Raw genomic sequence first — 26,658 nt, forward strand, 5'->3', positions numbered from 1 at the left:
ATTTTAATTCCATTTATATCCCGCCCTTACAAGCGGCTCAGGGCGGCTTACAAGCTTAGCCTTACAAGCTTGCCTGCCAGTGAGAACAATTAATCAGTGGAATGGCTTGCCTCCAGAAGTTCCAAATAGATTGAACAACCATTTGTCCAGAATGATACAAGTTCTCTAGCTTGAGCAGATGGTTGGACTAGAAGACCTCTAAGGATCCTTCCAACCCTGTTATTGCTATATGATTCCCTATGAAAGTATGACTGAACATTCTGATATAAGCAGCAAAAATACATCACAATATTAGTGGTAAAAGCAGGAGAGCTACAAAGGCAATTATATGCTCACTACAATATCAACACTGATTCTAAAAACTGTTAGGGCTATGCACACATCACAAAGGAATCAGAAAATGACACTTCATCTTTGACCTGAGCAAGTTCACCTCTCCTTGGGCAGGCCTGACTTCCCAGTGATTACTATATTGATGCTGAACTTATTGCAAATACATGATTGCCTTATTATACTGCAGCCCACAGCTTCCAAGTCAAACTATCAGTTTTCTGAAGAACCCAGTTGTTCCTGCTTGCTATACTCTGCCTATTACTTCACCAAATCAAATTATGATTTATTGCAAGTGGTCGTATTTATTACTATTTAAAATCAAAAGTAGGCAAAGAAGTGTGCCAAGTTCATTTTAACAGTTTCTTTCTTTCCCACAGGTTTCAAGCTTGGCAGAAAAATTGGAGGAAAGTGTATTTCCTGTTTATGACCATAATAACAAGCTTATTCAGGATAAGCTGCAAGAGCTTTCTGAGATCATGGAAAAGATCAGACAAATTGAAAATGAGCTCAAGCAGGTTTGTCATACTGTAGAGATGATGTATAAAGACCTGTGTGGTCAACCTGAATTGTAATCTTATGGGGGGAAAATAAAGGAAGGAGAAAAAATATAGTAAGAAAGAATAAATACATAATCTGTTTGCCAATAATTAATAATTTGGCTTCTTTGAATTGCAAAATGGCATCCAAATCTATTCTGTTCATAGGTAAATTTATTTTCAAGCAGTTTTTTGGTTCTTCATTACTCATTTGCAAATGAGTCATTTTCTAATCCATAATCTCAATAAAATTAGTTATATTAATGTACAGTAATTTATTTTATTTTCAAAACATTTGAACTATTAGCAGTGCTTATGGAGGTATAAAATCAATAAGTGCCCTAGCAAATGTAGTCAGTACATAGGAACATGATACTCACTTGGTCTCTCTTTTCCTTTTCTCATTCCATAAAATGGGCATTTTCAGCAAGGCAAATCCTTGTTCAGCTGACTTCCTTTAGTCTGTTGTCAGTAATTAAACCCAATCAGGATGTTGCTATTGTGCAATCTCTTGAATATCATCACAACAAGTCTTTGGTCAAGAACATGAAGTGCTACAAGGGCAGTTTAAATCTGTTATCGCTGACTGGATAAAATATCTATAGGTACCCAGCTTAACACCTCAGATTTATAGTATGAAAGTACAAGGAAAAAAACTATTATCTGTAAAGGTAATTAGGACAAAGATGATATCTAGTGCTCTAAGAAATGAACAAGTTATTTAAAACTTGGTAAACATTCATACTTTAAACATAAATGTTCACAAACACCATAAACTTCAGAAGTAAAAATAATTTGTTGGTATTTCTTCTTTTATTATGGTTTGTTGCAGCCAGCCAGTTTTTTAGACTGGATTTGGCATTTTATCCCGCAATCAAGTCCTTTCAAGGACCTGAGATAGGCAGATGTTGCTTGATGATGTTAGAGGTATCTTCAGAAGTTGTAAGCTGTTGAGTAAAGCTGCCTTTTGCAATTGACTGATGGTGTCAAGGCCAATGGTGTTCAGGTAGAGCTTCAGTTGTTTTGGGATTGCACCCAAGGCGCCTATTACTATTGGTACCACTTTGCTTTCATTTGTCAGTTGTTCTATTTCTTCGTATTTTGTTACTTTCTCCATTTCCTTCTCTTATATTCTGCTGTCTCCAAGTACTGCCATATCTACTATCCAGACTTTGTCTTTCTTATCAACAATTGTTAAATCTGGCACATAATGTGGCAGGTGCCTGTCTGTTTGAATTCTAAAGTCCCAGAACACTAGCTTTTTCCCTTTCTATTACTTTTCTCTATTTTATGGTCCCACCAGTTCTTGCTTGTAGGCAAATGATATTTCTTGCAGATCTTCCAATGAACCATTGCAGTTGCTACTTTGTCATGCCATTGTTTGTAGTTAGTCTGTGAGATCTTCTTGCAGTAGCTAACAAGTTATTATGTTCTCTGTATTTTTTGCCTTTCAGCAATATACTAACGTCAGTGCTAGGCAATACAGTGTGATATGGTAAACCACAAAAAAATCTTTTCATATTTGTTCTTTTAATTAGAAACATAATCACATTTTTACCTCTGCATTTTCATCCTATTTAGTGCTCCGTAAGTATTAGAAATTGACTTCTTGGCTCATGATTACACAACTTTTCTTAAGGTAACATATTTACTTTGAGTGGTATGTTGAGAGTTCAACTCCAAAAATCAGAAGTTGTGGGGCCAGGATAAAAAAAAACAATTACATTTAAGTTGTCTTTAAATATAATCATTTTTCTCCTTTTTATAATGTGGTGGCAATATTTGGTGGTCTCTGGGGGCCACATCCAAGGCTGAGATTGGATTTCATATCTTACAGCCTTAACTGTTCCATAATGTAACTTCTGTTTTAGAAAATAAAATTAATTACTGATTAATTTCAGTACATAGATTAAATGAAAATGCTTGACACATACATACATATACATCCATCAGATGTGAAAGAACTGCTCACAGGAAAGGCTAATTTTCTCTCGTCACTAATATTAGAATATCAGGTTTCAACTAATCATCCTACACAAACTACTGTTGGAAATTCATCACATTAAATTTATTTTTGAAAGCACAAAGGGGACCTTATTCAAAGAGGCAAGGTTCTGAGTTGAAATAGCTTAACACATCATCAAAAATGTGTGCTAATATATTTAACACTGTCAATGAAGGCACTAAAAATGGCAACTAGTTACGTCACAGGGCAGAAAAATCACAGAGTACATAGTAAATTCTGATTTTCATCTGTGTTTGCAAGTATTACAGGTTTCCTCTTACACAAAAAGAGGAATCTTACCTGGATTTTTTAAAACTATAAATTGTGGATTATCCATGCTGATATAGATCTCAAGGCTCTGACTGGACTCTGGAGCAGCAATCAGTTTTAAAAATTAAACATCTACAGTTACATACCAAAATAGTTTGCCTCAAAAACAATTAGACAATTCCAAAATATTTCCTAGACCACAGTGTTATCCTTCTACCAATTAGAAAAAGTTTTCCTTTAGCATAATGCAGCACTTTTAATTTCTTTCTGTACTTCTGGTGAACAACAGAGAATTTTCAAATGCCTGATTTGTTTCAGCTTACAAATAATTGAGTTGAACTGAATAATTTGATCACAATCTGGTGAGCAGAAGCAGGCATGCTCATCTTATAAAGATATTCCCACATCATAAACCATCTTGAGTGATCTTCCAAACTGGAATCATGTAGAGGAAAACTGAAGAAATATGTTTATTTCCCAACTGTGAATGCCTGAAGTCCAGTGATAGCTCTGCCAAGGATGAGAGCATGGATATCATGAGTCCCTGAAGGCAAAAAAGGGAAAAATGTTGTTAGAATTGTCTCTTTAAAAAAATTAATATATAAATGAAGCAAAATAATAGAATATGTTTCTAAATAACATGTTTGCTGGACATAATTACAATCCTTTTTTACCTTCATATGTGTTAACTGCCTCCAAATTCATAAGATGCCTGATGACATGATATTCATCTGCAATTCCATTGCCCCCTAGCATGTCACGAGCTTGCCGGGCAATCTCCAGGGCTTTCCCACAGGAATTCCGTTTCAGCATAGAGATCATTTCAGGAGTTGCCCTGGGAACATAGAACAAATACTAGAATCAAGTGAGGAATGAAAGGGCTTAGGTGCCTAGGCTTTCATACAAAGTAGATAACAAGTCAGATGTGACAGAAATCACACCTAGTGTAGCATCTTTTTTTAAAAAAAAATTGGACAGGAGGACCAAGGTACACAAGAGCGGTGAGAAATTTTATAGAATCAGCATATTGCACCCAACAATCTGGGTCCTCATTTACCAACCTCCAATGCTTTCTTTTTACAGCTACCACTACAGCCAGAGTTTCATTGGGATTATGATGAAAAAGAAAAGAAAGGAATAACTAACCACATCTTGTGGTTGTGCAGTTTTTTCCCCTGCTGTTAATTGCTTTTAAAAGCACAGGCTTGAGCACTGTAGTATTAGGCTTTCTCTCTTAGTTGGCTCAAGCTTGATTGCAGCTTCCCAGGCACTTAACACAGCATATTTAACATATGACTGTCCTCTGAGAAATGAAATTGCAGCTTTGTTTTGTATTCTCTTAAACTTAGCTCCTTTTTCTCCCTTCTTTCTTATGGCTTAATAGAGACCTTGCTTTTTGTCATGCCTAGTATAAAATAGTAATGGGTGACTGTATTTAAAATATAATTTTTAATTTCTACCTTCTGCTCTGGGATAGTCCTAGATATATGTGCTAGCTGCAGCACAGTGAATAGATTTTCTTTTTTATTGTTGCACACTTCAATGCTGGGAGAAACTGAAAAAAATTGTGGGTTAAAAAAAGGAGAACAATTTGATCCTCCCTTTTATCTCTGTCTCTCTCCAGCAGAAAGGTATTGATTTTTTAAAGTGTTTCCCCAGATACAAAATGAAGTAGTGTGTCCATTTTATCTTTCATTTGACTAAGACTCCCTATGAGGAAAAAAAGGTCACTATGCACAGTTTTGCCATTAATTACATAAACAAATGTATGCCTACTTGTCTTCATCTTTCAAGCGCCCCAGTTGCAGACAAGCCTGTAACCCAATAGTGATCTCTGTGAGCATGTCAGCCAACTTCTTCTGGATCAATTGGTTTCTTGCCAAAGGAGCTCTGAACTGGTTTCTAAGATGAATGGATGAGATAATTCAGCTAAAACCATTGCACAGGTACTGTAGAAAAAAAAGTTGATAAAATACTGGAAGTATTTGGAGGATCACCATGTAGAAGGTGATTCTATCATACTAGAAGCTTTTAAGCATATCAAGTTAATCTTAAAGAAGAATTCAGATATAACAGGTGTAACAAAAAGCAGATGAAATAGGATACGGTCTTTTCTGTATTCTGTATGATGCAAACCTATAAAAAGTGGTGGAGACTCAGAAAAATTCAGTGGAGAGAACTGCATACAAAAACTAACTAGATATACGCTATGAGAAGCAACAGAATAATCTATAGAACTGGATTTAGAACTGGAGATACACTTTAATTAATATGACTTGAGAATTATAGAAAATTATGGAGACATCTAAATCTGAAAATGCAGCTGTACAGTGCAGTGACCCTAAATATGTGCTCTATTACAAATGGCCATGAAACTGTACAAATGGAAACCATCCATGAATAATCTTGAGTAGTACCCTGGGGACCTAAGGATCTGTTAAGAACCCATGAAATATAAATAAAATGTATATCTTTAGGAATCTCCTTTCATCCAATATATCCTTAGCAAAACTGGCATTGCTGGACATCTTTTTTCAAATGTGAGTTCAGTCAAGGATGCTCAGCATGGTCTTGAAACAAAGCTCACAATCTCTTCCACATGACCGATATCGTGGGATCATATCACAATCATAGTTTTTGTGTAAATGAAATATTAAGGATACCTACATATTAGTATGTAAGCATCATTGTAATCACATGCCATTTCCTGTAGAACATCTGTCCAGAAATCTTGACACTTTACCTATCCAAAGTATACTGCCTGGCTGTGTGCATACAGAACTCAGCAGCACCCAGTGCTCCCCAGGAGATGCCATAACGTGCATTATTCAAGCAGCCAAAAGGTCCCTGTGAGAAGAGAAAGACATTACAATTCAGAGAAGGAGTTTACTAATATTCCTTCTATTCCAAAAAGGTACTGACTTCCAAGGATCATCCACATGATTCGCATCTATCATCTGCTTACTAGCTGTATGTGCAAGCTTACAAATATAAACAAATATGGAATACTAGATTTATATTTGTTCCTTAGTTGTACAATAGTACTTATTGTTGCAAAGCAATTTACACATTCATAATGAAATAAACCCAAACCTTATAGCTAAATATAGCTAACAGTATCTAGAAATACTGTTAAGTTTTAATTAAAATGTGTTTTCAATCTTTCTCAACATCCCCTGGTAATTAACTTGGGGTAACACCTCTTGTAGCATTCCTGGTCCCTGTATCATTCACATGCCAATGAGTATCACATGGATTGTGGAGAGATCTTACTGCGAGTCCAGACACTTTGGGTAGTAGATTCTCTTCAGGCACTTCTACATCTTCCATAATAATCATCCCAGTAAGAGAGGCCCGTAGTGAAAATTTGCCCTCAATCTTTGGGGTAGAAAGACCTTTCATCCCTCGTTCCAATAGGAAGCCTTGTATTTTGCCATCGTCACATACAGCCCACACTACACATAGGTCAGCCATTGGAGAATTAGTGATCCTAAAAAATGAGCAAGTATATTGTCAATGTCTGGTATGCCTCAACACAGGACTTAGGGGAAAATACAATGTGAAAACCATCTCCGAACAGAGCAAAGCTTAGGTGTTATCTAATCTTTCAGAAACAAAATTTAATTCAGTCCTCTTCTCTCAAATCTGTCACCATAATTATCAGGGGCTTAAAGTTTCACCACTATTTCAAAATAATCCAAGTTTCCTAGGTTACTTCCCTCTTGTGATCCGCATAGATGAGGACAAGTGCAAACCTCACCAAGTCTTGGAACCGTTGAGTGTGTAGGTCTTCCTGGAAGGGTTGTACTTGGCCCGAGTCTCCATGCTACCAGGATCACTTCCATGGTTAGGTTCTGTAAGCCCAAAACAGCCCAGCAACTCTCCTTTAGCTATGGTGAAAAAAAACATCAAAAGATGAGTACAGCAATCCTTCTCATTTCTTCACCAGTCTTCTTGTTATTCAAACAACTTCACAGGGATAAATCTATAGTGGTACCTTGATACTCAACCGCTTTGAAACTCATCAAATTTGGTACTCAACATATTTTGATCTGAAAATTTTGTCCCACTACTCATCCTTTGTTTGGTACTCGATGCACAAGCTAGAACTTAATTTCAATTTCAATTCAGAATAGAGCTGGAAGAGTCAAACTTGTCAGTGTCCGGCTGCCTAGTGATTCACTAAATTATTCTTTATGGGGAAAAATTGTTTGATACTCATTGTTTTTGGTACTCATTGCGCCTCCTGGAATTAACAATGAGTAGCAAGTTACCACTGTACTATGGAACCTAGTAGGCAAAAAAATTCACAAATTCTATCAACCCTTCTGGATTATGGTATTGTATACTGTAATTTACTTTTTTAAAAAGAGTATTCTTTAAATAAATTAACCAGCCAAAACTATCTTGATAAACAATATGATAAAAAAATCAGCAGAACTGAAAAGAAAAAAATAAAAGCTGGTCTAAACAGAGCCAAACCAGAAGGTGGAAGGAAAGTACTGGGAAATGGGGAAAAGAATGAAGTAACAATTAACTAAAACATGAAATTAAAATATAATTTTAATAGGTAAAATAGAATAGGTAAACTGTAAAAATAAAATTATTAGTGTTAAATAAAGTTTTTTAAAAAAAGCTCAACCAAATTCTAATTGAAGGATGAAAAGAACCTGGAAGAATTACTTCACCGTTTTTCAGAACAGTGAATGAGATACCGTAAATGCCAAAAGTGAAAAAAGGAAGAGATTTGGGATATTCAAGGAAACAAAACAGTAACACTACTGTCTTCTATGTGAATAAAGGAGATAATTATAATTTTGTCTTGTGCAAGTTTTAATTGTTATTTCCAAAGCTGGCAAATCAAAAGACTGTAACTAGGAAATTTTCTAAAATACAAAAGATAGAATAAAAATAGATAAAAAAGAATTTCTTGTACATACTAGCACTCCTCTAAAATACTTTTTAAAAATCAAATGTAAGAACATTAATATGATCTGTGAAGCACACGTTTTTAGGATATACAGAATGCTGAGATGTCAGCTGGATGGATAGGAGAAGATAAAATTGGTTCTCTTTGGGATTTGGGCAAGTTAAAATATGATGTGAATGCACATGCATACATACATATGCGTGTATGTGTAATAATAGCACAAGAGATAAAAACATACCAGTGTTGGTATAACTACAGAGTAAACATCTGCATTCAGTCTTCTAAACTATTAACTCACCCAGGCCTGGCAAATATTTCTGCTTCTGCTCTTCTGTCCCATATGCATATATAGGATGCATCACCAAAGATGACTGAACACTCATGACTGACCGATAGCTACTGTCTACCCTCTCAATCTCCCTGGCCAGGAGTCCATATGCAACATAAGTGGTCCCCGCACAGCCATAACCTAAGGAAAAAGAATGGAGAATTAATCATAAACCCATCTATGTCAAGAAATCAGCTGTAAGCCTCTTAGGTAACTCTCCTGAAAGATCCTATCTGCCAAATATTTAGAAAGAAACAAGAAAATAAAGGGAATAATTTATTTTAGCAGAATAATGTCCTAATACTCCAAGAAGCCTCAAAATGTTTTTTATAATATATCTTACAAATATAAGATAATGGTTACATCTTCAAAGTCCCTAATATGAACTAAAATCAAGTTTTACTAAATCTCTAAAAATAGAAACCCTAATATTTCAAATATGATAAATGAGTGGCAATTTCTAAATCTGGATTTTTAAATTTTGTATTTTAATTTTGTAGTCAAGCATTTTACAATTTATAACAGTGCATTTAAAAACAAAATCTAATATTTAATATTGCAAGATAAGCCACAACCAGATTAGCAGCACAAGCAAAATACATCATATTGTTACTTTTCAAAACACTTCAAAATATACTTCCCATATTCTTTCATTCATTGATTTTAACTATATTTCTCTTATAGGACAAATAAAAAATATTAAATAATAAATTAAACTGTAGATAAAACTTTGAAGTCACTGACTGAATACAAATGCAAACCAGCAGAAACAAAGAACTAATCAGTCAAATAAAAGAGGTATACAAATACCTAGAAGGTGATGGTGATGATTTATCAAATACTTAAACTGAAATGGAGACATGATATATTGTTGAACTTCTCCTCCCAAGAAACATGAAAAAGTTCTGAAAAATCCTCCATTTCTGCTACAGATATAATGGGCTCACCCACATCATGAAAAATGTTTAGCAATACCTTTGATGGTTGGGCCCAAGACACCAAGGGACCCCATCTCTGACACAATTTCCCGGTGAAAGACTAGAATGAAAATATAATTAAAAAATGTAATTTACATTATAAGCAAAACCTATTGTAAGAAATATGCATAAAGTATCTATATTTCTCAGAAGCCTGGTAAGTAATATAGAGACATGTTATAATACTGACAAGTAACTTTGATAATTACTAGAGCCCCAAAGTCAGCAATTACTGAATTTACATTAAAATCAGTATTCCATTTTAATAGCAATAGCACTTAGACTTACATACCACTTCATATGTCTATGGAGATTCTCAGTCATCCAGATGATGGTTGCTCCAAAGGCAACTGGACCTTGTTTTTCGTTGAAGATGTTTCACTTCTCTTCCAAGAAGCTTCTTCAGCTCTGACTGGATACTGGAGAATGGAAGGATTTATACTGCTTGCAGACAGCTGGTCATTTGCATTCATTTGCTGTCTGCAAGGAGTATAAATCCTTCCATTCTCCACCATCCAGACAGAGCTGAAGAAGCTTCTTGGATAAGAAGTGAAAAGTCTTCAAAGAAAAACAAGAAAGTCCATTTGCCTTGTGAAATACTACTTGGGAATACAATTTCATAGTGCTTTACAGCACTTTCTAACCATTTTATAGGGTCAGTATATTGCCCCCAACAATCTGGATCCTCATTTTGGAAGGATGGAAGGCTGAGTCAACCTTGAGCCAGTCACGATCGAACTCTAGGCTGTGGGCAGAGTTAGCCTGAAATCCTGCATTCTAGGGCAGCATGGTGGCTCAACAATTAAGACACTGGGCTTGTCAGCTAGAAAGCCGACAGCCCAGGTTCAACATCTGAGCACATGACCAGGTGACTTCCTGTCCTTGCTCCAGCTCCTGCTCCAGCATGCAAATGCAAGTAGATAAATAGGTACCACTTCAGTGGTAAAGTAACAGTGCTCCATGACATCATGCTAGCCACATGACCGTGGAAATGTCTTTGGACAGCGCTAGCTTAATGGCCAAGAAATGGAGATGAGCACCACCCCTATAGTCGGCAATGATTAGCGGAGTAAAATCTGCAGGGATCCCTATCTTTACTGCATTCTAATCAGTACGTCACCACAGCTCTAAGGGAAGGTAAGATTGCATATGAAATAACACACAAAAAATGTATATTTTTTCAAGTGAGTCTAGATTAGTTCATGCAGCTTTCTTGGCAAACTTTTCAGAAATGGTTTGCCTTCTTTGTCTTCCTAGGACTGAATGTGAGAGAATAGCCCAAAATCACTAAACTTACTTTATGCCTAAGGCAAGATAAAAATAAGGCAGGATCTCCTGGTGTCCTTCATCATTACACCAAACTGGCTCTCATTGATTTATACCCACACATATTTTCATTTCTGATACCTAGATAGGTGTTATTTTATTTCTGAGAACATGAATATCTGAAAGGAAATCAAAGTACACTTAACTCAGAGATACTGCCACTCCCTTTTGAAAATTGATCCCAAAGGTCCCTTTTCACAAGGCAACTGGACTTTTTCTTTGAAAACATTTCACTTCTCATCCAAGAAGCTTATTCAGCTCTGACTGGATAGTGGGGAATGGAAGGATTTATACTCCTTGCAGATAACTGGCCATTTGCATTCTTTTAGAGAGTCGTTGAGGCCACCTGGAGATTTATGTGTCGCCAGAGTCACCTGAGTAGTGCAAATGGGTGGAGCTTCTTGGAACTGCTGAAAGGACTGTGTTGTAGACTAAAGATAGATGATGTCGTATCCCTCCTCCTCTGTTGAGAGAGGGCTGTTCAACTTCGACATAGATGGTCTCTTTGATCCCTTTGACCCCTCTTTCAAACCAGTGGTTCTCTCTGAGCAAAATGTCTTTGAAAGAGTGGCCTTGTGTCTTTTAAATGCAGATGGACTGCTGAAACCTGTCCTGATGGGTTTGTTCTCCAATGTTGTGCCACTCATTTATGAAGTGGTTGTTTTGTTTCCCCAATGTACAGCTCTGCACATGGCTCACTGCATTGTACTACATATACCACTTTCCTCAGTTTGTGTCTGGGTGTTTTATCCTTGGGGTGGACAAGCTTCTGCCTTAGTGTATTTGTGGGTTTGAAGTGTGCACGTATGTTGTGTTGGCTGAAGATCCTCCTGAGCTTTTCCGATATTCCTGCAATGTATGGAACGACAATGTTGCTTCGCTTATTGTTTTCTTCTTTGTCTGTATGGAGGAGCATCTGCTGGGTCTTCTTTGGGATTTGATGCAGGCCCACTTGGGATAGCCACACGTTCTGAGGGCTTCCTTGGTGTTAGTTCTTTTTCTTTCCCATCTTTGCTGGTAGGCAGACCTTCAGCTTGGTGGTGCAGGGTTCTGATAACTCCCATTTTGTGCTCTTGTAGACAGCACCTTAGGTGACAGAATGAACCTCAGCCCAGACCACATATTTGCCATGATGGACCTCTGCCTCACAACTACCTATTTTAAATACATTGAAGGTTTGTACAGATAAATATGGCTGCATCATGGGTTCACCTGTCCCCCCCATTGTGGTCAATCTCTACATGGAAGAGGTAGAAACCAAAGCCCTAAACTCCTTCACAGGAATTCCACCCACTCACTGGTATAGGTACGTGGATGATACTTGGGTCAAGATTAAAAAACAAGAATTGGAAGCGTTCACCAAACACATCAAATTCGCATGGGAAGATGTTAAGGAAAATAGTCTGGCTGCAGTACACATTAAAATAGAAGCCTTAACATTGAGGTTTACAGAAAATCCACACATACAAGCCAATATTTACATTTTGATTCTCACCACCCACTGAAGCACAAAATGGGGGTTATCAGAACCCTACATCACTGAGCTGAAGGGTCTGCCTACCAGCAAAGATGGGAAAGAAAAAGAACTAAAACACATTAGAAGGTGTGGCTCAGAACGTGTGGCTATCCCAAGTGAGCCTTCATAGATCCCAAAAAGGCCCAGCAGGAGCTCCTCCATAACAGACAAAGAAGAAAACAATATCGGAAAATCTCAGGAGGATCTTCAGCCAACACAACATACGTGCCAACACAACATATGTGCACATACACTAAGGCAGAAGCTTGTCCATCCCAAGGATAAAACACCCAGAAGCAAACTGAGCAATGTGGTATATATAATAGTACAATCCATGTGCAAATCTGTACAAACCCATCAGGACAAGAGTCAGCAGTCCATCTGCATTTAAAAGACAAAGGCCGCTCTTTCTAAGACAGCAAAGTCCATATTTTGGACAGAGAGGACTGCTCGTTTGAAAGAGGGGTCAAAAAGGCCATCTATGTCAAAATTGATCTGCCCTCTCTCAACAGAGGAGGAGGGATACGACATCATCTATCTTCAGTCTATAACACAGTCCTTTCAGCAGTTCCAAGAAGGCTCCGCAACTATTTGCCCTACTCAGGTGACCCTGATGACACAGATAAAGCTCCAGGTGGCCTTAATGACTCTTTAAAAGAATGCAAATGGCCAGCTATCTGCAAGCAGTATAAATTCTTCCATTCCCCACCATTCAGTCAGAGCTGAAGAAGCTTCTTGGATGAGAAGCGAAATGTCTTCAAAGAAAAACAAGAAAGTTCAGTTGCCTAGTCAAAAAGCACCTTTGGGATAACTATGACCAGGATGACTGAGAATCTCCATAGACATAGTATTGCCATCCAAGTCACTGAATAAGTAACTTAGCTATTTAATCTATTGGTACATTCAGCAAATGCCAAACAGGAGATTCTCTATTTCTAAAAGGCGAATGTCATGTTATGTAAAGCAATAATAGGCAATCTATTGCCCTACATATGTTTTGAATTTCAATTCCCATCAGCCGCAGCCCAGCCAGCAGTTCCAAGGGATTGTAGAAGTTCAAAGCCTCAAAGTATGAAGAACACCACATTGTTAATACAAAGTTACCTTCATTTCGATTGGCCATAAGGATCCTGGGCATCAACTTTTCTTGGCAATAGGCACGAAATGAGTCCCGCATCATTATTTCCTCCTGAGTCAGGAGCCTTTCTAATTGTAGGGCATCACGCCAGTCAAACTGGGCTTTCAGAACTGGAAGAAGAAAGCTAGAACTAACCTGAAGAATAAAAGGACTGATAAAGAAATTCCCTCACCAGTACAAGGTACCATATAAGGACTGCTGAAGTAATGGGAGTACAAAGTCCAACAATTGTCCCTACAGACAGTAACATGAATGCCATCAAAAAGTTGTGTAATTGGCACGTGCAAACCTGTGTAAATCTCTGTCTGCAAATCCATGCGTTTCTAGTCCAAGTCCACACCTTAACTATTATGCCATATGGCTCTGAAATATACAGGTCATAGTTATATTCTATAACTACAATTGTTATTTATACACTGAGGTTGACAGCTTGGTGGGCCTTATTTCTGGGAGCATACATATACAAAATTATCAATTATGATAGTGGCAGTAATGGTTTGTATCTTCTAGAATAGAATATCCAGGACCAATTTTTGAAGGAATAAAATATTTTAGTTATCTAATCAAAATCTAATCTATATCTATTAGATGCATAGATCCTTGGTCACTTACATCCCTCCTCAGACCCACCAAATTAATGAAAAGGAATTAACAGAATGTGTATCTTATACAACAGAGCAAATAGATTTCCAATTTTTATCAATTTAAGGCTCTATGAACTAGGAGGAATGCAGTTTCAAGAGTGATTGGAAATTATGAGCTCAGATATGCAGCTCTAAATCACAACTGGCAAGAAAGAAGAATCTGTTTACCTTTTGATCCGTTCACCAAAGGCTTCCCTTCTTTTTCTGTAACACAAGTGACAAAATAAGCCCATTTCTCAATCCAACTGTCTCTTTTGTGTTCCTTCTCCATAAAGTCCAAGAATCCTAAATAGGTTTATCTATCTCTTAGCTGTGGCCCTACTATCTCTACCCTCACCCGATAGCAAAAATCAGTCACTGACCTTTTGGCACAGGTGCACTTGCGCTCTGTGCTCGAGTATGACAGAAGTTTGTGGCGCTGCTTCTGCATTGCAGCAATAGCCTGCTAGGTAACCTTAGCGCCATGGAGGATAAATCCTGGAAAAGGTCAAATGGAGAAAATTGTAAGTTTTTAAGTCGTGAAAATCCCCGGTGTGTTCAACTAAGTGCAATTGTTCTCCTTCTCCCAAAAAATGCTGGAACAGAAGAATGATGATACCCATAACTCAGTTCAGTCTTATTTATAACACAGAAGCAAGAATTAAACTAAAGTACCACATACTAAATAAACAAGGAACAGTTCCTAGGATTAAAGAAAAAGCCAAATAAAGTCAGGGGGAAAAATGGGAAAAGGTATTCAAGCGGGACACACCATAGACCGGGTGTAAATTAGGAAAACAGAAGATATGCGAGGCCCGCTTCCAGGAATCCTATCCAACTTTGCGAGAAGGGCCTAGCGTTCTGCAGAGCAGAAAAACACAACTCGTGCGTTTTCTTCTGGGGGAGGCGGTTATTATAGGCGCCTCTTCTCCATTAGGGGGAAAAGAGAAGGGGCCCGTCGGGGATTTCCCCGCTCCTACAAACAAGTGCTGGGAGCGCTACTGATTTCAGGGTCAGCACTTCAACCCGTACTTTAAAAGAATACTGACCGAGATCGGGGCTGATCGAGGCTTTGCTTCTTCACGGTTCGCTCCCAGCTTTTTCGCGGAAGATTGACAGGCCGGCAGGTGAAGTGACGTCTCCTCCCGGGTTCACCACGGCCCCTCCTTAGGCCAATGGACTTCGCCTGCCCTTCCTTCCTTCCTAGCCGCGCGAGGCGACGGGCTCCTCGCCCATTGGCCAGGCAGAGGAGGCGCGTGGCCACGACGCACGCGGGGGGCGGGAGGGTTCGGCGGCTGGGAAAAGGAGGGGAGGGAAGAATCCCGAAACAGCTCAGGCGGCGAGCGCTGGGTTTCTGCTGATGTGCACGTTTGATACATTTGTCTCTCCGTTTCTTGACAGCTTTTTTTCCACTCAGTCTGTATTGCTGTTTATTATTTTGCTTGTTTGCCTTATTTAACACACACGTAAAACTTTTCAAAAGTTTCAAAAATTGTACCTTTTCTCGCTGGGCATCAATCCTGGTAGAGCTATGCAGCGTAAAGGAGTGTTTCTTTGCATAGTGTGGAGGTCTTGGTTCACAGACACATGGGGTTGGGTGGATGCCTTCGAGTCATTATTGACTTTGGCGACTGCCTGGACTCGTCCCTGCAGTTTTCTTGGCAAAACCGTGGAAGTTGTTTGCCCTTCCCTGCTTTCTAGGGCTTAGAGAAAATAAGTAGCCCAAAGTCACGCTGGCTTTATGCCTCAAGCAGAACTACAGCTCTGGGTCTCTCGGATTTTAGCCTGGTGCCTTAACAATTGCACCAAACTGGCTCTCTCGAACACTTTATCCTTTAATAAAGGTGGGATGGTAGCCTGAGCTTTCACATTAACCTGAGCCCTTTCTCATTTTTAAGGGCTGGTTCATTCTTTATGGGCAAATGCCTTTGAGCATGCTTCATTGCTGGCAAAGTGCCTCTGAAAGTGCCAGAAACCGTTGTTTGTCTTCATTATAAAGTTTGCATTTCACAACATCTCCAGCTTAATCCGTGTCTAGTTTTGCTGGCTGCAGCTGGGTTGGCTCCGCCCTTCTTTCTACCTCCCCATGGGAAGCCGCCAGGAGGTGGTCGATCGTCTTCCTCAATCTCCTCCCCACTTCCAAGTTAGGAAAAATGGTTGCTTATCGGTATTGTGTGTGGTCAGCCTCTAAAAATTAGGTGCTCTGCTTGTACTGTGTGTGCACAAAAGACCTGGTAAAATGGATTCTTTAAGTATAGACACCCTTCTACTATTATACGTATTCCATGTTTATGGTTACTTTTAGTCTATGCATACAGGGCAAGATGAGCAAAAAAATGGCTCTTGAATAAAACAGATGCCTTTTTGCAATTCAAACAACTCAATAGAGATAAATGCTTAGAACCTTCCAGTAAGTTTTCCAGGGTGGATGTTGTTTGGCTTTTCCCTTTTTATATAAGTAGTGTACATATTTCTCTAGATTTCTTTTTTTATACCTAAACCAGGAATACTGTAAAAAAGTTAGGGACAATTAAAGCTCCCTGCCTAATCTCTTTTATTTACTTTGCTAAGTAATAAGGGGGAACAGAGCATTCCCCCTTTTAAAACTCATATACAGGAAAAGATTGGTTGGTTCAAACTCCAGAGTTAGAGTACAAAGCCACTTTTTAAAATATTTAATTTTACATTTAATGTTAATAGTTAAAAACTGATGCATGTTGAAGTGGAAAATATTCATACATAAGGGAAGTGATCTATTTAGATCCTAGTTTACAGCAACACTATTTGTTAAATTTTGAGGATTTCATTAACCTCATCCAGCCATGACTTTCTCAAGGTTCCCATCATTTCTCTATTTATTTACTCTTGATACATTTGTTTGCAGTTTATCTTTATTTAGCCTGAGTACAGTTCCATCAAGAAATAAAGAATGAGTTTCTCTGTACCAAACCGTGTGTCTTCATTCCTGCTCACCAGAACCCACGACATAACAGGTAGCATAACAATAACTCATGACAATAAGAGCAACAAAATGTAATTATTTCTCCACACTTATCATGTCTGCAGATTGGTTGCTCTTCATGGTGACCTAGTCCCTCTTGGAAAGAACGGGAGCAGGCAAATGCTTGTGGGGGCCAGTATGAAGAATACTCTCACACATCTATTGATTAAAATCACTGCAATCTCCTCTGAACTGGACCCTTTTAGTGGAATTGATCGAAGCCTGGTAATCTGCAATGTGTTTGAGGCTCTTGGTCTTGAGGAAATAGATAGTTTAAGTTTAAGTTTTATTTAATTTGTATACCGCCCTTCTCCTTGGTAGGGACTCAGGGCGGTTCACAGGGCATATATAAAAAAGACAATACAAAAATTAAAAAAGATTAAACCCATGCCCGATTAAAACAGTAATACAAATCTAAAACAACAAATTAAAACCCATAATCCCCCGTCAGGCCAGACCAGCCATTTCAAATAGGTGGGTCTTCAGGCCACGACGGAAAGTTCGGAGGTCTGATGCCGTCCGGAGCTCTACCGGCAGTTGGTTCCATAATGCCGGAGCGCCCACAGAGAAGGCCCTCCCCCTGGGGGCCACCAGTCGGCATTCCCTGACCGGAGGCACCCTGAGGAGGCCCTCTCTGTGGGAACGCACAGGGCGGAGGGGAGTTGATGCCGGCAGCAGGTGGTCCCTGAGGTATCCCGGACCCATGCCATGTAGGGACTTAAAGATCGTAACCAGAACCTTGAACCTCACCCGAAAGACAACTGGTAACCAATGCAGCTCGCGGAGCAAAGGTGTAACATGGGAGTACCGGGAAACTCCCAAGACAACTCTCGCGGCCGCATTCTGTACCAGTTGGAGCCTCCGAGTGGTCTTCAAGGGAAGCCCCATGTAGAGAGCATTACAGTAGTCAAGGCGAGAGGTCACGAGCGCATGAGTGACCGTACACAGGGCATCCCGGTTCAGATAGGGCCGCAACTGGCACACCAGGCGAACCTGGGCGAAAGCCCCCCTAGTCACGGCCACTATATGATCTTCCAAGGTAAGCCGTGAATCTAGGAGGACTCCCAAGTTGCGAGCCCTATCCACGGGGGGTAAAAGCTCACCCCCCATAGAAAGAGATGGAACATTTTGAATGTCCCGGGATGCCGGAATGTACAGCCACTCAGTCTTGTCAGGGTTGAGTTGAAGTCTGTTCCTCCCCATCCAGACCCGAACCGCCTCCAGGCAACGGGACATCACAGCGAGGGCATCACTGGGGTGGTTTGGGGTCGAAAAGAAAAGTTGGGTATCATCAGCATATTGATGATACCCAACTCCAAAACCACGAATGATCTCACCCAGCGGTTTCATGTAGATGTTGAACAGGAGAGGCGAGAGAACCGACCCCTGAGGAACTCCACAAACGAGAGACCTAGGGGCCGATCTCTGCCCCCCTGCCAACACCGACTGCGAGCGTCCCAGGAGATAGGAGGAGAACCACTGAAGAACCGTGCCTCCCACTCCCAATCCCCTGAGACGCCGCAGCAGGATACCATGGTCGATGGTATCGAAAGCCGCCGAGAGGTCTAATAGGACTAGGACAGAGGAATATCCCCTATCCCGAGCCCTCCAGAGATCATTCACCAGAGCGACCAATGCCGTCTCCGTGCTGTACCCGGGCCTGAAACCCGATTGGTAGGGGTCCAGATAATCCGCTTCATCCAGGACCAGGGGGAGCTGATGCGCCACCACACTCTCGACAACCTTCGCAAGAAAGCGAAGGTTGGAGACTGGACGAAAGTTGTTCAAAACAGCTGGGTCCAAGGCAGGCTTCTTGAGGAGAGGTCTCACCACCGCCTCCTTCAAGACGGTGGGGAAATAACCCTCACTCAAAGAAGCAGATATAACCGCCTGGAGCCAGCCTCGTGTCCTCTCCCTAGCTGCATAAACCAGCCAGGAAGGGCACGGGTCCAACAAACATGTGGAGGAGCTCAGCCTCCCCATAATCCTGTCCACTTCATCAGGGGTCACAGAATCAAACTCTTCCCAGGTAACATTGACAAGACCGCCCGTGTCCTGATCGCCTGACTCTGCCCAGCTGGAGTCCAAACCGGTCCGAATCCGAGCGATTTTATCCGACAGATGTTGGCTAAATTCCTCGGCACGACCCTGCAAGGGATCCTCCCTCACCTCCTGATTAAGAAGTGAGCGAGTCACCCTAAACAAGGCGGCCGGGCGATTATCTGCGGACGCGATGAGGGTGGAGAAGTAATTGCACCTCGCCACCCTCATCGCTGCGAGATAAGACCTAATGTAGGTTCTTAACCGCAACCGGTCGGGTTCGGATCGGCTAGACCTCCAGCAGCTCTCTAGGCCCCGTTTCCGACGCTTCATCTCCCGGAGCTCCGCGGAAAACCATGGAGCTCGCTGGGATCTGCGCCGGGTCAGGGGCCGCAAGGGTACAACCCGGTCAAGTGCCTCAGTGGCTGCCCTTTCCCAGGCTTCCACTAAGGCATCCGCCGAGCTGTGAGCAGTGGAGGCAGGTGGGGACCCCAGCGCCGCTTGGAATCTATCAGGATCCATTAAGCGTCTGGGGCGGTACCATCTAATTGGCTCCGTGCCCCCACGGCGGGGGGTGGCAAAACGGAAGACCAGCCGCAGGAGATGATGATCGGTCCATGACTGGGGCATAATAAATGGAGAGCCCCCACCTAGATCATCCAACCACCGTCTAGATAAAAAAATCAGGTCAAGGGTGTGGCCTCCCTCATGAGTTGGCTCTGAAATTACTTGCGTCAGGTCCATGGCCGCCATGGAAGCCATGAACTCCCGAGCTAGCTCCGATGAACCTCCCAGGGATGGTAGATTGAAGTCTCCCAAAACTATAAGTTTGGGAAACTCAACCACCAAGCCCGAGAGGATATCGAGCAGCTCGGGCAAGGCTGCCGCTGTGTGACTGGGCGAAATGTACACCAGCAGCAAGCCCAGCTGCGCCCCAGAACCAAATCTCATAAAGAGAGACTCACACCCGACTATCTGAGAAACGGTGGCCTCCCGTGGACATAAGGTCTCCCTAATGGTAACCGCCACTCCCCCACCCCTACCATGAGCTCGTGGCCGGTGTAGCACCCGGAAGCCTGGTGGGCAGAGGTCAACCAAAGGGACCCCACCCTCTGGGCCCAACCAAGTCTCCGTGATGCAAGCCAGGTCCGCATGCTCACCCTCAACTAAATCCCTAACGAGGGGAGCTTTATTAACCACGGACCTGGCATTCAGGTACACCAGCCGGAGCTCAGGAGGCTGCACATCCTCGCTCCCGGGATCTCGGGGAAGAAGCAGAGGGTCGGAGCGACAACGTCACCCCGTTCTCCCCCCGTGCTATCAGACCCAAGGCTGGTCTGAACCATGGTAGATCGGCCACCCCCCATAGCCAAACAACCGGTATCTCCCACCCCACTCCCTAGCCCTATAAAAAATTTGGATAAAAAAATAATCAGAGGCTTTCTAGATTTACATGAACAGCCCCTGCCCCTGCCCAGCCATCTCTCAGAGACCAAAAACTCGGGCCCGTCATCAAGGTTATCAACGTTTAAGGAGGCAGGTCGCACCCAGGAGAGGGGGGCACCCCTGAGGGCGTACAAACGCGTGCTCGTATATTGCCGCATAAGTATAAAAAAGTCCAAACAGTCCAGGATAGGCATCCCTGAGTTGTCCATGGGAGGATTGAACATGACAGAAGTCTGGATCCCCACCCAACTTCACTGCCACTCAGTTGGGTGGCCCCCAAGAAAGGCCGCAGCCCGTTCTCTCACAACGGGTAGAGACTCCGTTCCTGGGGCTGGACCAGGTATCCTCTGGGTAGGCAAACCCCATAGAGCTCCCACCTCTATGAGGTTGCAAATGGAGAAGTCCAGCCACTCTCCCACCGTGGCTGATACCCAGGTATGTCGAAAGTCCAAAGGGAGAGGGGAGAGGATAGGCAGGCAGATGGTAAAAAGTGTGTCCAAGGCAAGGAGGGTAGGCAGGCCAGAATAAAAATAGTCTAAATCACCGGCGTCACTGCAAGAGCAGTCCAAAGATGATACACAATGCAGGAGCCCCATGTCGTCCTTGCTCCGGTAAGATAACTCCCGGTCGTCCTCTTCGCCACCCAAGCGGCCCGAAGACGCCGTCGCCATAAGAGGCGGCCTGAAGCAAGGGTATAGGTCAACCATCGTCGCCAAGGTAAGTAATAATAGTCGCCGCCCTCTCCACCGCCAAAACGGCCCGAGGGCGACACCACCACCAAAGCGGGCCAAGGCGGCTTGGGGCCACATGGAAGTCCCGCCGCCGGCAAAAAGATCAAAAGCCCAAAGGCACCAGAGTCAGCAGCCGGCCCCCGCAGACGGGGCAACAGTCTCAGGAACGCCGGTACAGACAAAAATGGCCCTAAAGCCAGCTGGTGAATTCCCGAGCGTCCGGAGCATATCGTCGTCACCGTCGCCGCCAAACCCGGGCCGCCGCCGCCATCGCCATCACCGCCGAGCGCGGCCCAAAAAATCGTCGCGCAGGCTGCTACCCGCGCCAAGGCCGACGCCCACGCCGCCGTCGCCATCATCACCGCCGCCGACCGGACAGCCCAACGGGCCTCACGGGCACACTCCTCACCGACGGGCGTCCTCCTCATCAGCCCGAGCCGGCCCGAGAACAGCCAAAGTGGCCCGGACGGCCCGAAAGCAGCAGGGAGCGCCACGCCAGCTATGAGCAGCCCGAACGCTCCGGAGAGAGTGAGAAACGGCGGGAGGAAGCAGCCGGTAGGTAGCAGGGCCAGCAGCCAGCAGCCGGTCGCTCAAACAGCAGCAGATAGGATCCTTGGGGCTGTTATTTCATGACTTGTGTAGATTTCATGACAGCAGCAGATAGGATCCTTGGGGCTGTTATTTCATGACTTGTGTAGATCTATGTCCCTTTTGGCTGGTTAGGACATTCTGGGAGACAATATGTAGTTGGGTCTAAGCAGCGGTGAATTCAGAGGTGGTTCCACCTGCATGTACATAGGTGGTAGTTTGCCTGTATTTAAGGGAGCTCCTCAAGAAATCACCTTTGGACCTGCAATATTAGACAATTTTTGTCCTGCTTCCAACTTCCCCTTCTTAGATAGGGTTGTTGAGAAACTGGTTGGGCTGCAGATTCTGAAGGCCATGAGGGAAAGAATATATTTGGACCACATTCAGTCAGAGCTCAGACCTGATTATAGTGCTAGAATATAATTGGTCACACTTGTTGATGACTTCTGAAGAGACCTGGTGATAGGGGATACATGTTTCCTGGCCTTCCTTTATCTCTCAATAGCTTTTGGTTACTTTTGGTTGATGGTATCCTTCTGGACCGGTTCAAGAGGTTGGGAGTTGAAGGCACAGTATTGTGATCCTTCTCCTTCTCAAGGGCCGGATCCAATCAGTGTTGGAAAAGGGGAGGACAGGTCCACTCCATACATGTTTGATTCCCCAAACCCTTCTATTCTCCACTAGAACATCTACATGAAGCCACCAGATGACTTCTTCCAGTGGATATTTGGGTGCAATTCAAGGTACTACTTATTGTCTGTAAAGTCTGTCATGGCATAGGGTTGGGTTAGGGATCCTATATAAATTACACAACAAAATAGCAGCTTCTTTTACCATACATAATTAACCATATGGAATTTATAATCTCAAATACTGATAATGGCCCTAGCTGAGATTGTTTAGAAGGGGATTTTATCAGTAATGCTGAGGTTATAAAATCGTATTTTCTCTTAAGTCCTTCAAGTGAAATATGATAAGCAAAGGAAAAACAGGGTATTCTGCAGATATTTTTAGAGATAGGCATGGTTCCTGCTATACATAAAATATTTTTTACAGATCAGTCATATGAACACAAATTTCTTTTTAGATTTTTAATTAGAAAATTTGTTGTAGAATATACAAACTATATAAAATATACAAAACAAAGATAGGAAATAGGAAGGAACGAAGTTGAAGAAAAGAAAAAAATGTACAATTGTACGTTCTGCCCTTTTTTTGTTACTGGTTAGAAAAATTGGCCAGCGTTGACATTTCAGTTAATTTTGTGATTCAGTATTCTACTGTAGGCATTTCATTGCTTTTCCAACTTTCTGCATACAATAATTTTGACAAGTTACTGTATATAATATAAATTACCTATAGTTTTTTTCTAATTCCTTCTCCATAAAACTCAGAAATAACCATTTATTTCCAGAATTAATATCTGTAATATTGTATACCCTTGACTGTAGATCGGTACACTCGTCCTATCTGGGATGGTCGTCCTCTTCCACCGAGCGCGCAGCTTCGGGAAGGACACACATGGAGCAGTGAGGAAGGAAGGGGAGACCTGCGTAGCCAGCCAGATCAGCTGAATCAACCATGGCGATCAATGGGGTGACAGATGTCGCAGCCAGATCACCCTCACATCCATAATATCTGTAATATCTTTTGCATCACTATATGAATTGGTATCCATGTTTTTTGCTTTTTCACAAATCTACCATGCATGATTAAAAAGTCTCATCCTCCTCTACACACTTCTAACTCTGATTTTATATTGCTTTATACATTTTAGATAGCTGGTTTCATATAACATCAATACATAATTTACTATAAGTAAACTCTTAAACCATAACACAATGTAAGTTTAACACCAGTTCCCCACATTTTTCGCCTGCATCCATGTTTATATTGTAGCCCATTTCACCAATTTTCAACCCATTCTTCCCATTTCAAATCTTAGTCAAAATTTGTACATTTTAGCTAAGATCATAATTTGTACATCATTCTATTTCAAATTTATTTTTTCTTTAACTTTTTTTTATCCATTTTAAGCCTCTGATTATTAGAAAATCATTGAAAAGAGTGTCCATCTGTTGCTAATTGTTCCTTTATCATCATTTTAATTTCTTTATTGGATGTTAATAAATCCTCAAATGTTAACCATTGTTAACATTTCAGAATAGCAGAATAACAGAGCTGGAAGGGACCTTGGAGGTCTTCTGGTCCAACTACCTGCTGAAGCAGAGAATTTATATGATTGGACAAATTGCTGTCCAATGTCTTCTTTAAAAAATCTGGTGTTGGTGCACCCACAACTTCTGAAAAAAACTGTTCCGCTGATTAATTTTTCTCACTGTCAGGAAATTTCCGTCTTTGGTAAGTTTCTATAAGTTATTTCTTGTCTTGCTTTCAGGTGCTTTGGAGCAGAGGTCCCCAACCTTTTGGGCACCAGGGACCAGTTATGTGGAGAGAGGTTTGTCCACGGACCGGAGGGGGCATGGTTTTGTATGCTGCCTGCATCCTGCAGATGGGGCTTTGCTTGTTTGTGTGGACCAGTTGCTGGCATGCCGCAGCCCGGTACTAGCCCACGGACTGGGAATTGGGGACCCCTGCTTTGGAGAATAGGTTTCCTCCCTCTTCTTTATGACAGCCCCTCAACTATTGGAAGACTGCTATCATGTCACCCCTAGTCCTTCTTTTTGTTAGATTAGACATACCCAGTTCCTGCAACCGTTGTTCCTGTGTTTTAGCCTCTAACCCTCTAATCATCTTCGTTGTTCTTCTCTGTACTCTTTCTAGAGTCTCAATATCTTTTTTGTACTATGGTAACTAAAATTGGATGCACTATTCCAAATCTGGCCTTACTAAAGAGCATAAGTGTTATGTATGCAGGCATCTGCATAGCAACAGCCCTCAGGGGGCGTTGGCCTGGACAGTTTCGGCGGGAAACCTAGGGCCAACCCCATTGGCTGTTAGCTTACCTGGCCAGGTATATAAGGAGGCCAGGTAGCCCTCATTCCTCAGTTCACTTCCCCTTCCAATAAAGAGCTGAACTCACACACCGGCTGGCGTCTCTCTTGCGTCGGACCCACTACACAATAGTGGCGACGAAGGTGGGATTGCTGCCGACCAAGAGCTGAAGTCACTGGGGAAACGCTCCGCGAGCTGAAGGGAAAGGCATTTTTCCTTCTTCCCCCCACGACCGCCAGCTGAACCGGCAACGCCAAGCGCCACATCCACGACCAACTGCCGCCATGGCTAGAGCCGGACAACCCCGCGAATTCGAGACCCGCCGCCCCGAAACCTGGACCCGTTACCTGGCTCACGTTGAACTGTACATGCGGTTCAATCAGATATCCGAGGACGGTGCAAAGGCGGCCGCCCTGCTCTGCCTTGGGGGACCAGCGCTGCTGGAAGTCGCCGCGAACCTGTTCCCCCAGGAGGCCATCAACAACGTCGCGTACCGAGACCTCGTGGCCAGGCTCAACGCACACTTCAAGCCCCGGCGCTCCAAGGTGGCCGCACGGTCACAATTCGAGAAAAGGGACCAGCGCCCCGACGAGACCGGTGCCGACTTCCTCGCCGCCCTGCGGGAAGCTGCCGTCGCTTGCAGGTTCACAAATTTGGAGGAGCGACTACGGGACCGGCTGATTTGCGGCCTACGCGACAGGCGGTTGCAGGAGCGCCTGTTCGAAAGAGAGGAGGTCTCTCTCCAGGAAGCCGAGGACGCCATCCTAGCCCACGAAGCGGCCTGCGGGGCCGTCCAAGCCTGCCAGGAAACCCGGCCCGGCAACCAGGCAACCAGCGTCCACCGGCAAGGGGCCACAGAGGAGGACGACCTGAGCATCGACCTCCTCCAGCGGAAGTCGACCCCCGACCAGCGAGCCAGACGCCCAGACAGGACCAGGCCTCCCAGCAACACCGCCGTTCCCCAGAGGTGCGCAAGGTGTGGTGGGAACCACGTGCGCAGCCTCTGCAAGTTCCGGTCCGCCATGTGCCGGGCCTGCAAGAAAACAGGCCACATAGCCGCCGTCTGCCGTAGCCGCCGCCCCCGAGAGGAGATCCACGAGCTGCAGCCGGAGGAACCGCCATTCGAAGGTAGTGGGGCCCCCACCAAAACAAAAATTGGCTATGTCGAGAGTCGGCTGGCCATTAACCATACGGGTAGCCGCCGGCTGCTCAAACCCAAAATTAGATTAACAATCCGTTTGCAAGGTGTCCCTTGCAGCATGGAGCTTGACTCCGGATCAGCGGTCTCGATTATTTCGGACGAGACCCTTAACCACATAATTAGCCGGAGCAAGCAACGGATCAAATTACGGCCTACTAAATTAACCCTGACCGATTTTCAGAATTCGCCGGTCAAGGTGAAGGGGGAGGCCACCATTTCAGTGGGCTTTAAGGGTCGCGAAGGGCACCTGGATGTTGTAGTGGTAGAGGGCCGCAGAGCCAGCCTGGTCGGGCTGGACTGGTTTGAGGCCCTGGGAATCTCAGTATCCGGGATCCATCGGATCCAGGGGGACTCCGTTGAGGCCGTTTGCCGGGAGTTCGCCGACGTCTTCGATGGGTCATTAGGCAAGTACACCGGGCCCCCCATATCGTTCAAGCTTAACTCGAACGTCTCCCCCGTTAGGGTCCGGCCGCGGCGAGTCCCGTTTGCGCTCAAACACAAAATCGAGCGCGAACTAGACAAGTTGGTGGCCCAGGGAATCTTAGAGCCTGTAGATGGAGGGGAGTGGGAAACCCCCATTGTGACCCCCCTCAAGCCCAACGGGGAAATAAGGATCTGCGCCGACTATAAGTGCTCGGTGAACCGCGCCCTAAACCCGCACGCTTACCCGGTTCCCACGGTCAGCCACGTTCTCGCTTCCCTCCAAGGCGGCGC

The 26,658-nt window shown here is 43.2% G+C and overlaps 1 protein-coding gene and 1 long non-coding RNA gene across 4 annotated transcripts; one reads left to right on the forward strand and one right to left on the reverse strand.

Moving 5' to 3' along the window:
- Positions 1-2,380: 2,380 nt before the first annotated feature.
- On the reverse strand, positions 2,381-15,498 carry GCDH (glutaryl-CoA dehydrogenase). Of its 3 annotated transcripts, none has more exons than XM_081318802.1 (12): positions 15,481-15,498; positions 14,366-14,480; positions 14,172-14,207; positions 13,326-13,469; positions 9,378-9,440; positions 8,373-8,543; positions 6,905-7,034; positions 6,418-6,634; positions 5,888-5,991; positions 4,921-5,046; positions 3,819-3,979; positions 2,381-3,688 (listed from the first exon to the last, which is right to left on the reverse strand). In XM_081318802.1, exons 2-12 carry the CDS (start codon positions 14,466-14,468, stop codon positions 3,615-3,617), a joined length of 1,329 nt encoding a protein of 442 aa, XP_081174928.1. In that variant the 5' UTR covers positions 14,469-14,480; positions 15,481-15,498; the 3' UTR covers positions 2,381-3,614. The 3 variants fall into 3 exon arrangements, with proteins under 3 accessions (XP_081174928.1, XP_081174927.1, XP_081174929.1); XM_081318801.1 differs by lacking the exon at positions 15,481-15,498 and adding an exon at positions 15,032-15,427; XM_081318803.1 differs by lacking the exon at positions 15,481-15,498 and adding an exon at positions 15,032-15,073 and having other exon boundaries at positions 13,326-13,494.
- Positions 15,499-16,914: 1,416 nt separating this feature from the next.
- Positions 16,915-23,795, forward strand: LOC308661620. Its single transcript, XR_014024986.1, has 3 exons — positions 16,915-16,975; positions 22,473-22,531; positions 23,240-23,795. It is a non-coding gene; the product is annotated as an uncharacterized lncRNA (long non-coding RNA).
- The last annotated feature ends 2,863 nt before the right edge of the window (positions 23,796-26,658 follow it).

The sequence above is a fragment of the Vipera berus genome (assembly GCF_964194415.1).
Source record: "Vipera berus genome assembly, chromosome: 2".
In the NCBI taxonomy this organism is placed as follows: domain Eukaryota; kingdom Metazoa; phylum Chordata; class Lepidosauria; order Squamata; family Viperidae; genus Vipera; species Vipera berus.